This window comes from Diabrotica virgifera, chromosome 10 (assembly GCF_917563875.1).
Source record: "Diabrotica virgifera virgifera chromosome 10, PGI_DIABVI_V3a".
NCBI lineage: Eukaryota > Metazoa > Arthropoda > Insecta > Coleoptera > Chrysomelidae > Diabrotica > Diabrotica virgifera.
Genome location: NC_065452.1, coordinates 5,089,714 through 5,103,202, shown reverse-complemented (window position 1 = coordinate 5,103,202; position 13,489 = coordinate 5,089,714). Strand labels below are relative to the sequence as shown.

The 13,489-nt window shown below is 31.8% G+C and overlaps 1 protein-coding gene across 1 annotated transcript in view; it reads right to left on the bottom strand.

Annotated features, from left to right (window-relative positions):
- Positions 1-13,489, bottom strand: part of LOC114324987 (probable G-protein coupled receptor CG31760) — a 1,828,242-nt gene that overhangs the window by 38,635 nt on the left and 1,776,118 nt on the right. Inside the window, exon 9 of the mRNA XM_050641487.1 lies at positions 3,967-4,072. Within this exon, the coding sequence (XP_050497444.1) occupies positions 3,967-4,072 (106 nt within the window). The remainder of the gene's footprint in view (positions 1-3,966; positions 4,073-13,489) is intronic.

Sequence of the window (13,489 nt, the reverse complement as noted above, 5' to 3'; positions counted from 1 at the left end):
GATTCGTCAATACTTTCTATGCAAAAAGCATACTCTTCATTCGTAACGATAAAGCCATTAGTTTTCGAGATATTTGAAGCTAAACACGAAGAAGCATAATACATTAATCAAAATAAGTGTGCCTTTTCTTTTTTAACTTCAAATATCTCGAAAACTAACGACTTTATCGTTACGAATGAAGAGCATATTATTTGCATAGAAAGTATTGGAGAATCTACAAATTATACTAAAATAGCAGTTTCATCAGTGGCGTAGAATTTGAGAAGGGTCAACCATTCACTTTCGCCTGTCGTACGCCTCTGGTATTAACCACAAACGATTATTTAACATAATTTAGTAGGGTGTACAGTACCTACACTTTCTGCCAAGTACCATAAGGATATATGTCACATAGTTTTATAGTACCGGGCACACATAGCTCTTAAATTTTTAAATAAAGAATAAATTATTTAAAAAAAAGAATACTTTAAAATAATTTGACATACGTGTGATACTTGGCAGAAAATGTAGGCACTGTATCGTTATGGACGCACTTCACAGGAAAAACTCCATATTACTTATGACGATGATTTTTCGGCTCCAGCTCTTAGTCTATTACTATCGAATTGTCCGTTTTAGAATGTATTTCTTTTGGGTTTTTCTCTAATAAAAATATAAACAAGAGGTCATAATTATTTAGTAAATATCTATTACAGAGGGGTAACCTTTTTTGTTACGTTTTGAGAGTGTTCTGCTTGCTCATTGTTTAACAAAGCGAAAATAACCTTTTGATCTTCCGTATAACTTTACCTTAAGAATTACAAATCCCGCCTTTATTTTAATACCAACCTTCATTTAGAGGTAATTAATTATATTTCTTATCACAAGGGTGACAAAACTCTTTGTGTAATTATTATACACTGCGTCTCGTATAAATACCTTTGAAATTTTACCTAATATCCTCAAAATCACTGCCTAAACATTTTTTTCTTTTTAAAAGTCGCGGCACAAACATTAATGAGGGAAGATATGTACTAAGAAAAATTCAATATAATATTGTTCTGAAGCTGTTTCTTTGTGGCATCTTATACAATTTACTATTTTATTGGGAAATAAGCCACAATTTTAAAAATGAAATTTGTTGAAGTTTCGACTTCCACTTCGGAGGTGGAAGTCGAAACGTCAATAACTTTCCTTTTTAAATGGAATTGTGGCTTACCTTCCAATCTCAATCAAAGGTAAAAATAACCAATTGAAAATAGAGACTACAGAAATAGTAGAAGTATGGAAAAAATACTACGAAGATAAATTCAAACAACAAGAAGTAGAAAGAAATGAAGCAGGAGGAAATAGACCAGAAGTGGAAGAGGAAGAGGAACCACACAATATAAGAAAGGAAGAATTGGAAGAGGCTATAAAGAATATTAAAATTGAAAAAGCGGTAGTAGAGGACCAAATAGATCCAGAAATAATTAAATGGATGGGTGAAAAAAAGGAGAGGACTGGCTATTACAGATATGCAAGGAAGCATGGAATACAGAGAAAATCCCAGAAGACTGTAAGAAAAACATAGCTCTACCAACGTACAAAAAATGACAACACAATGAATGTGAGATTTACAGATCAATATGCTTGTTATCGGTCGGCTTCAAGGTATATACAAGAATTATAGAAAAGCGTCTAAAATCAGTTAAAGAAAAAGAAATGGAAGACGAACAGGCTGCATTAAGTTCAATCCGTCAAACAAAAACGATAATGTATAAATAATATTTATACATTAATGTATAATATATTATAAATAATATAATAGAGAAACAATACAGTAATGGGGATGAACTATTTCTCATGTTCATTGATCTGAAGGCGGCATATGATCTAAACAGAGAAATAATGTACGAATAGAATAAATAATAGGTACGAATCCACACGCAGGGCGGAGGTAAATTCCTCACCAACCAGTAAAAACATATAATCCGACAGGTATTATTTTCCTCACCAAATTTAAAGGTTCTTATTAATCCGGTAGGTATTTTCCTCACCAACTCACTCAGGTAATAAAATAAAAATATAGGTTTAATTTAAGAATGTCTATTATGAAAGCATCCGAAATCCGAATACAAGACATTAATTTCCTTACATTATAATAATAGTTTATAATATAGATAATATGTAAGACGTATAAATTATTATTTAATATTTACTATAATAAGACAGACACTTTACAAAATCCATTCTAGTCATTTGAGTAGACTGATATCTTATTAATACTACGTTTTTCAATTTCAGTTTAACTTGTTTATCTTTGATAGGTTTTGCAATATGCAAACTTTAAATTTTAACATACGTAACTACCTGAAATTCTTTAATTTTTTCAAAGAAAATATATATGGATGGATGCGTATTACAAAACGATAAATTAAAATGCGAATGGAAAGATTCGCAAGCATTTGTAATACGAATAACAGAAGAATTTGCCTCTGTCCACAAATATGGGGAGAATATGGGGAGAATATGGCATTTTCGTCTATATAAGTTTCAACTAAATAATCAACATATCTATCTTAAATTTCAGTTCCTTGTTTGCATGACATTAAATCAAACACAAAACAATCTGATACGTCTTCTGGTTTTATATGTAAGGCCAAAAGTATGTTTGAGCCACTTGCCTCTTTCAGAATCATTTTTATATTCTGATATTAAATCAAGAGACCAAGATATTTCTATACCAAGCTTAGTGTAGGTGAAATTTACAACCATGTATTTTAGTGTTCGGACACATTTCAATGATTGCATTCCTTTGCAAATTCTTCAAAAATTTTACTAACATTAATCTCAATTGTGAGAGCTTTAAAAATTTCTGATTTTAACAAATAAAAAATATTGTTGTAAATTTCTGTTTTTTGTTTGGCAGTAAACAGTATAATAAAGAAATATAATGCCCATTAATTAGCTCATGAATAATGAATAATTGCAATGTGCCATCCATATAATAAAATTTAATGAGGCTAAAAGTCTTATATTTGTTTCACAACTAAATACAATTATCCTACTTTTGACACAGTTTATAAAGAGAAAATTTTCTCTCTTGGTTGTTTTTTGAGCACACCCCGTCACAATTTCTTGAACCTCATCAATATTGAAAGGAAGTCGACCAGGCATCATTTTTCGTCGATAATTATATATTTTTTCTTATGTAATTGACAACAATCGTAGTAATTGTTTCAGACAAATTAGCTGCAAGTGCTTGGCGTATAATTTTTGCTGGTTTTTCAATTCTCTTCTGCTTTACGTTTACAATAGTTAGAAACAATTTTTCGATCTAACTTCTGACAATCTGGTTCATGATTATGTTGTCGGCTACTTCTAGATATTGTAAAAGTTGCACCAATCGTAAAAAATTTCGCAATACAAATTGTTTTATCCTCCAGAACACTTCTTCACTTTTTAAAACTTTCACTTTATAAAAAATAAAATTTTCAAATACCAATACCGCGTAAGGTTTACCGCGATCACTTTCTATTAAACACGCCATTTTTGTCAAAATTCCAATTTTGACTAAAAATAAAATACTATAATTAATTAATTAATTAATTAATTATTATAATACTGTAAAGGGATAGGATTGTATATTGTTTATTGTAACTGGCTGAATGACTAAAGTCTATGCCATTAAATAAAAAAAAATTAATCTGTGGTTCCTTATAATCGGAAATTTGTTGAGTACTTTGATGTCTTTGATTATTTCTTGTCTGTTAGTTATGATAAACTCAGTATTATCTTTGACACTGCCACATGGGTTTATCCATGTCCATTTACGCAGATGCCGTTTATCTAAAAAAGAGCTTATCATGGATAAATTTTCCTAGTGGGAGAAGTTGAACAGTCTTTGCCCTCGTTCATTTCTTTTGCCCGATCCACACTTGCTTGTTTTAAAATAAGATAACAGGCAAAAAGAATAAAATAGTATAGAAAATAAATGTTACTTACTTTACTCCCAAATATTAGACACAGAAGCAGTGTTACTGTCAGCTGGGTATGACAGAAGAATATGATATACATTAAATCAGGATTAGCGGGTTTCTGCAAGAACAACCTGTAACAAAAATCATTTGTAAATCAAAAGGCCAGAAAACATTTTACGACTAACAAATAAATTATGATTTCTGATTTATTTTGTCATGTGCATCTTAAAAACACAATCGACTAATACAAGTTTTGTATTTATATTATTTACTATTCTAATTGGGAAATGGGAAATAAGCCACAATTTAACTTGAAAAATGATTTTATTGACGTTTAGACTTCCACTTTCAGAGGTCGTTATCTAAATACAAAATATTAATAAATTAAACAAATATTGTTGCTTAGTAAAAAAATTCTTCTAACAATTTAATATAATCTGACTCATTCATCTCGGTAGTAGGGACATATATTATACATTTTAAAGTAGAAGGCTTAAAAATAATATTGTCAATATTTATGACTTGCGTGTCACATAAATCATAGCATGTGATAAATATAAATCAATAATAAATAAATCACGTCCAGGAACGCAACTCATAAATATTGGCAATATCATTTTTACGTCTTCTACTTTAAAACATCATTCATTAAAACATCAACATCATTTTATTTCATAACGTTATGGCTTTTCATTTCCTCAGGTAGCCCGACCTCCTTGGCAGTGTCAGTTGTAGCCCTTAGATGAGAGGGTCATCTAACAATATGACCAAAAAAGATAACATTGCTCCTGTAGTGATCCTTTCCCAAGTTAACAAACAAGTTTTTTAACTTGGCTACACTGTACTGATGATGGACCAATTAGTCCGAAACACGTATATAAAGTTGCCCAGAAATATATGGAATGATGACCCTTCATCATTTTATATATTCCCTATTATATTCACATTCACTTTGCGAGTTTTTGCCAATAATTTTGCTTATCTATATTATATTTATACTCGCTTACTCAACATCACTATATATAGGGTGTCCCAAAAGTAGCGGAACGGTCGAATATTACGCGAACTAAACATCGGATCAAAAAACTGAAAAATACTTGTTCAATAATTTTCAAAAATCTATCCAATGACACCAAACACCAATCCCCACTACACCCCCTGGAGGTGGGGTGGGGGGTAACTTTAAAATCTCAAATGGAAACCCCCAGTTTTTCTTGCAAATTTGGATTCTTTACGTAAAAATAGGCAACTTTTATTCAAGACATTTTTTTAAACTGTGGATAGATGGCGCTATAATTGGGAAAAACGATTTATTCTGATACCATAGGTAAATTATAGAAACGGTCTAATATCTCACGAAATACACTTCCAAATGAGAAACCAAAAAACAGATTTTTAATCTTTTTCGAAAACCTATCGAACAACACCAAACATGACCCTCCAACCCACCCCCTGGAGGTGGGGTGGGGGTAACTTTAAAATCTTAAATAGCAACCCCCACTTTTTATTGCAGATTCGGATTCGCCATAAAATATTAAGCAACATTTATTCGAAACATTTTTTAAAATTTCTAATAGATGGCGCTAATAAATCGTATTTTTCCAGTTCAAGCGCCATCTATTAACAATTCTAAAAAATGTTTCGAATAAATGTTGCTTAGTTCTTCGTGACGGATCCGAATCTGTAATAAAAAGTGGAGGTTGCTATTTAAGATTTTAAAGTTACCCCCCACCCCACACCCAGGGAGTGGGTTGGATGGTCACGTTTGCTGTTATTCGAAAGGTTTTTGAAAAAGATTAAAAATCTGTTTTTTAGTTTCTCATTTGGAAGTGTATTTCGTGAGATATTAGACCGTTTCTATAATTTACCTATGGTATCAGGATAAATCGTTTTTCCCAATTATAGCGCCATCTATCCACAGTTCGAAAAAATGTCTTGAATAAAAGTTGCTTACTTTTACGTAACGAATTAAAATCTGCAAGAAAAACTGGGGGTTTCCATTTAATATTTTAAAGTTACCCCCCACCCCACCTCCAGGGGGTGTAGTGGGGGTTGGCGTTTGTTGTCATTGGATAGATTTTTGAAAATGATTAAACACGTATTTTTCAGTTTTTCGAGCTTATGTTTAGTTCGCGAAATATTCGACCGTTTCACTACTTTTGGGTCACCTTGTATATACAGCATGTCCAATTAAGTCAGCATCATATAAAAAACTTTTTTATTCTTAGTTTTATGAAAAAAGTTATTCTTTATAAAAAGTTGTGCATGGTCTAAAACTTAAAATACAACCATCAGTTATCGATTTTTTAAACCGTATACGAGGTATGTCAAAAAATATGAATTTTACTCAAGAGTAAAGTAGCTTAATTTTTAACAATATTGAAAATTGTTATAATGAAAAGGTGTTTGGAATTAAGAACTATATTTTAATGTGCAATTTCATCCTTCAAATTGAAAAAAAAAATGGATTTTTTTTTAATTATGGATACTGAAACAACGTTATTTTCAGTTACTTCAATTATGATAACTCTCTTTTATTATTAATTTTACGAAAAATAGTTATTCTGTAAAAAATGTTCTGCATGGTCTAACACCTAAAATACAACCATCTTATAATCAAATTTTGTCAATTTTATACGAGGTATATAAAAAATATGAATTCGCTTAAGAGTACTTAAATAAAATACATACCGGTATTTTTCACAATATTGAAAATTGTGATTATATAAAGTTGTATAGAACTAAAAAGCATGTTTCAATATGTAAATATATCCTTCTTATTGAAATATTCTGAACTATAAAGGTACTTTATTCTAGATCGAAATTCATCTTTTTTGACATATCTCGTATAAAATTGATCAAATTTGATAGTAGATGGTTGTATTTAAGGCTTTTGACCATGCAGAACTTTTTAGAAAGTATACATTTTTTTCGTAAAATTAATAATAAAAGAGTTATCATAATTGGAATAACTGAAAATAATGTTGGTTATCCATACAAAAATTCAATTTTTTTTCAATTGGAGGGATGAAATTGCATATTAAAATATAGTTCTTAATTCCCCAAACCACTTTTCATTATAACAATTTTCAATATTGTGAAAAATAAAGCTACTTTACTCTTGAGTAAAATTCATCTTTTTTGACATACCTCGTATACGGCTTAAAAAATTGATAACTGATGGTTGTATTTTAAGTTTTAGACCATGCACAACTTTTTATAAAGAATAACTTTTTGTCATAAAACTAAGAATAAAAAAGTTTCCCATATGATGCCGACTTAATTGGACACGCTGTATATGGTATATATTATATGTTCCTATAGCGATCAATTGCACTCCTTAATTAAAAATAAAATTTAAAGATTCTCTAAATTCAAGGACAAAGCGTACGGATTTGCTGCTTAGGGTAATTACGCGATTTATATGGACGCTAATTTATTTTAGGGATGATTACTGGAGCGTGGAAGATTTAACATAGACGTTAGGCCTTTTTGTATTCTCTTTTTCGTTTTTTCATCATCATACTAAAATTTTAAGGAGAAAAATACGAACACCCAACCCATGTATTCTAAGAAGCTAAGAGTTTATTAATTAATAAGCCTCTAAATCTTATAATGTTATAAAAGTTAGCTACTATGAGGGTTTTTCGCAAAAAATTTTAGTAGTATGTCATGTTTTACAATATAATGAAAAAATCATTTTTTTTCTGTAAATTTGTAATCTAGTATTTTGTTTGGTTGTTGGATCAATTAGAAATTTTTGATTTTGAGTTTATGTACACTTTATCTGGTATTAAGCGAAAATTAAAACTCAAGTTCTCGGTATGATATTTGACTCAAGATTATATTAAAAGAATAACATCTATGACCTTAAAACTCTTAGTCAATAATATTGTGCCGATGAAAACTTATTAAGAGTTTACAGAGCTTTCATCCGATCTAAGCTCGATTACGGTATCTTTCTCTATTCTTCCGCCTCTCGATCTGACATAGATTTATTAAACTCTGTTCACAATAGTGCGCTCCATCTATGTCTAGGTGCCTTTCGTTCTAGTCCAATCGAATGCATGGACCGTGAATCCATTGAACCTCCTCTCATCTTAAGGGAACAATCTCTTCTATTTTCATACCCTGCATAACATTTACGAATCTCTTTAATTCTGTTTATTCTATAATTACCACAATATTATCTTATTTCAATATAATTATATATCATTCCTACACTTCAATTAATTACTCTACTACTTAAAAATTCGCCTGACTAGTTCATTTCCTATACCTTTATTTCACCCGTGGGCTAAACATCTTCCTTCAATAGATACCTCACTTAACATCTTTAACAAACATGAATCTCCTAACAATCTTGTAAAGAAAGCATTCTTAGAAATTATACAAAAAAAATAAGTGCATATCATTAGGTCTATTCGTTGCAAGTGCTGTTTATCAGCTTGGATTTGAGGGTTGTGTTGTTGTGTATTTAAATCAATTTAAACGTGATGGAACAGTTTAAAAATGTTTTTACTAACATCTCGCAAGATTTTGAAATTCTGTTGATTGAACAAAACTCATTTAAAGAAAACAGTAACTATAAGTCCAAAGTTCACTGTTCGTTATCTTATACCAGTAACTACGATGACATTTGTACTTATATTATTAACAAATTTTCTGCAGAAACCAAAACAAATTGGATAATGAAGAGGCGTTATCCTACACCTATACGATTTGAGTTTCGCAAGCTAGCAGAAAAGAACAAGTCCAAAAGCAGAATTAAAGGAGCAACTAGAAACTTCAATTGTAAGGCAAATATAAATCTATTAAATTTTTAAAGGCAACAAGCTGTGCTTTAAAAACTTCACCATTATTAAAAAGAGGTTTAAATGTTGTGATAGACATTAATTTCACTCATTTACATAGAGTAAATGTGGCTCAGTCTTTAAGTTTACTGCGTTGCTGTGACGATACAAAACAGTTATTTATATCATATTTTGAAGCTGACATGACAGCTGCAGCAGCAAAATCATATCATCAATTCAGTAGTATCGAAAATTGTGAGGAAAATGTTTATGTGATGTAAGCTAATGCTCAAAAAATCCTCTTGATCGTCAAGTAAGTTATTTGTATGAACAATGGCGACATTGTATAAAAAGTTACGGTAGCAGAGACACTATGGATATATTAGAAATTTTAAAAATAAAACAGGTAGAACTTTTCGCACTCAACATTACATTGTTAAGGAAGATCCTATTATTTGTGTTTTGGTTACTCCAATAATGCAAAGAGTTTTCTTAGCTGGGTTAGCTGATGAAATGGGATTCATTGATACAAGTGAATCATGTGATCAAATTAACACGTGCGTAACTTTTATATTCACGGCTACTAAGATTGGTCCATTACCTATAGCTGTAATTTTATATACAAGTCAGTCACAGCATAATAAAATTATACTCTTGCTTTTCAAACAGCTAAACAATAATTTTTCAGCTGAAACTAAAATATGTTTTTAATTTAACTAAAGTTTTATTGTGCATTACTAAAAAATGTATACGTATCATAACAGTTTACAGGATATTTTGGTACTACTTTGAGTTTTTTGAAAATTTATAAAGAAAAATAGAAGGAAACTTTGGCAACAAAGTTGTTTGGTTTCGACAGATCCAACGAATGATATTTGTTATTCTGCAGATAGGAGCCATTTATGATAAACAGTTCAAATAAAATAAAATAACGTTACAATCTAACACGTATTTGTAATAATTTTACGCGCGAACTTCTTTTACAAACCAGTGCTCATTTCAAAATTTAACGTCTTGAAATGCACACGTGTTTGGGAAGTATATAAGCTCCGCCGTTTCCGTGCCTATTTCAAAACTACCCTGTCTTGAAATGAACACGGAAACGTAAATACGCGGTCCGGTAATACCAATAACACGTTAATATTAAGTTGCACGTGGAACTCAGTAAGTGGTTCATCTAGCTGGACGCTGTAATTGCAGTTGCGGCATATCTAGTCAAGAGATACCCAAAAACTGAGAGGATATTATGAGCTCATAAAACCCATGTTTTATGAGCTCATAATATATCTACCGGTAAAGGCCTAAGAAAACAGTATTTGTGCGCAGACATTACACACATACATTTTCGTAGTTGTAGTTTCCGGTTATTTCATTAGTTATAGTTTTATTTACCGTTCATAATTTAATTATATGTTCACTTATCACTTTATTTGGTTCAAAATAAATGTGTTAAAATCACTTCTTTCTTTATATTCATTGATTAAGATTTAACCCCTTTAGGAAGCAGTCTCGCTGGTACCTTAAGTAGGTATACAGCTAATTACCTTTCTTAGCGAACCAGTTCTTTTGGCTTTTAAATGCATTTCCCATCAAAACAGACATATTGCCATTTGTACAGATTCCCTTTCATATTTCATCACCATTTCATCACAAATCAGTTCAAAACATTTATGACATATACCAAAATCTGTCTGCTCACGATGTATCAATCTCTCGCATATGGATACCTTCTAATACTAGAATTACTGGTAATGAAACAGTAGATTGTCTTGCCAAATAAGCTACCAGCCATAGTACTGAAGCCAACATAATCCAACTCGCTAACGATCTCAAACTCGTTTTTAAAAGTCAGTAGAGGATTCTTACCAAAACTTATAAGAAAAGACCTCTTCAAACAACTCTTCATGAAATCAACCGTTTATTGGTCATCTCTCAATGGATTTCCGAACTAGAGAAGTTTCTTCGATTATTAGAAGACACCGAATTAACCACACCAAAGTAACTTTGGTGTGGTTAATTCGGTGTCTTCTAATAATCGAAGAATCTTCTCTAGTTCGGAAGTCCATTGAGAGATGACCAATAAACGGTTTGGTGTGGTTAATTCGGTGTCTTCTAATAATCGAAGAATCTTCTCTAGTTCGGAAGTCCATTGAGAGATGACCAATAAACGGTTTCAGGTTTTCAGTTACCCAGGGTTTCTTGGGAACTCGCCAACTGGCCACCATTGCAATGTTTGCCTGACTATGTAACACATCCTCACAGACTGAAAATAATTCACCAACCTGTATAAAGCACCGGACTTAAAACCTACTAGTAAGGAAATGCTCAACAACCCTACATACAGCACGAAAACTATTCAAATTATACAGTTTCTAAAAACCACTCAACTCTACCACAATATTTAACCTAATATACATTAAAAGTGATATACAGTAGAACCTCGATGATCCGTCTCTCCATTAACTGTCACCTCTGTTAACCGTCAGGGTCCATAAAGTCAATTTGCCACCAAAGACAATTCTCATTTTGGACAATGCACGTGCCCATGCTGAAGCCGGTATGCTGCAAAATGATGATGGAAATATCACATGCTCTTTTCTGCCAGATAATACAACATCGTTGATAAAACCAACGAATCAATTGAATAACGCTGAAAAGAGCATGGATTAAATAAATATGGCCTGAATTAACTGAAGATGAAAATGCCCCCGTGACATCTGAGCGTGATGCAGTAACAAATGAAGTTAAGGTTGAATCAACTGTTTTGTTTTCGTTGTCTAAAGATGACATAAATGAATGGTTAATTTGTGATGAGGACGGAAATAGCTATCGATTGCTGACATATGATGAAATCGTTGAAATGGCAACAGAGGCGGATGAAACAGATTCAGAAGCTGACACACACTTGGAATTTGACGGTGGCGATGTCGATGATGATATTGCAACTGACAACGATTTGCGCAAAGAAGCTAGAGAAGCTGCACCGCACATGAAACAATTCATATAGTAGAAGGAGCCAATACAGTAGATAAAGAAATACAGCCGTTTCGAAATGTGAAAAAACAGTAAATCAAACAAAGATTTCAAAATATTTACCATATAATAATACAATATAAACCAAATTGATTCGATTGTACGAACACAAATCCCGCTTATATTGTCAAACAAAACATACAAATATAAAATTGAGAGTTGTAAGTACTATGAATTTTTAATTTTTTTTAAATGTTCTGTTAACCGTCTTTTCGATTATCCGTCATACCCTAGGTCCGGTGCCCTGACGGATAATCGAGGTTCCACTGTAACTATTCTTTGTTTTCATTATTTATTTTATATCTAATATTTTATGCAATTAGTTTTCTTCAAAGTCATCGTCAGTTTATATTCATGACAGTATTCATTAAAGCGTTGCATTATGTTCTGTAAATCATTGTTGTTATCTGTAATTACCACAATATCGTCTGCAAAAAGGTAGGTTATTCAAAACTTCTTCATTGATAGACGTACCTTCTATTTCATCTTAGAGCGCTTCTTTAAATACAGCTTCAGTGTAAACATTGAAGACTAGTGGGTGACAGGACGCAACCCTGGAGGACTCCTTTCTGTATTTTGATATCTCGGGTCTTCTGGTTGTCAACTCTTACTTTGGCAAGCTTTTTATGTTGAACCTTAAGTAACCTAATAATAATAATTTGTTATCAGTTTCATTATTATCAATTAGTACTATTTTTGTCTCACAGACGGTTTAAAATATTTTTATGACAAATGCGAACATTCCAAGGTGCCAATATCATCTTATACGAAGGCTACCACTGCAATCATCAGTGTGGCTTTTATCGCTTTCATAGACTCGTAAGTTCTAACTGGCCTATTCATATCAGATATTTTATTTACACGCACAACAGGCCGTTAAGACATTGGTATTTTTATAAAATATAATCATAAGATTAACTATTTACAACGATTTTAAACAAAACTTAAACTTAAGTATATAAAAAATTCTTAACTACTCTCAAGGACAGGATGAACAAAAACAGTTCTCCATTTCCTTCTATTTTTTGCTTCTCTTTTCCAGTCCCTTACCTTCACGTGTTTAAGGGCTTCTCCACTTTATTAATTCACCTCGCTCTAGGCCTACCTCTTCTTTTGGGACAAGTTAGTTTTCTGGTCATGACTAGTTTAGGCATTCTGTTCACTGCCATCTCTTCTACATGTGCCAAGCATCTGATTCTCTGTGACTCGACGAATCTGGTAATGGTAGGTTATTTTGTACAAAGTTATTAATTCGTTGTTGGTGCTTCTCTCCCACCCGTATTCTGTCTTCCGTCCTCTGAATACGCGTCTCAATATTTTCCTTTTCCATCTTTACAGAGTATTCACTTCCTTCTTATTTAATGTCCATACCTCGCATAGGTTACTGTGGGTCTAATTACTGTTTTATATATTAGGACTTTGCTTTGTGTAGAAACGTATTTTGAGTTCATTAGAGCTCTTGAATTTCCTAATTTTTATTCTATTTGGCTATTCCGCCATCGAGTTCTCATTTCTCATTTCCATTTACATTGAATACTACACACAGATATTTAAAATTGTCCATGCTTTTAAAACTATAGCTTTTACCACTTACAGACTGTTAAAATACAAATTTTAACCAGCGTCCAAAATAATAATTTCAGACGCTCCCTCGTAAAATAACCCCTAAGTGAACCGCAGACTCTAGCGGCGTATATAAGTATTATTTTTTCTGGCGCGAAG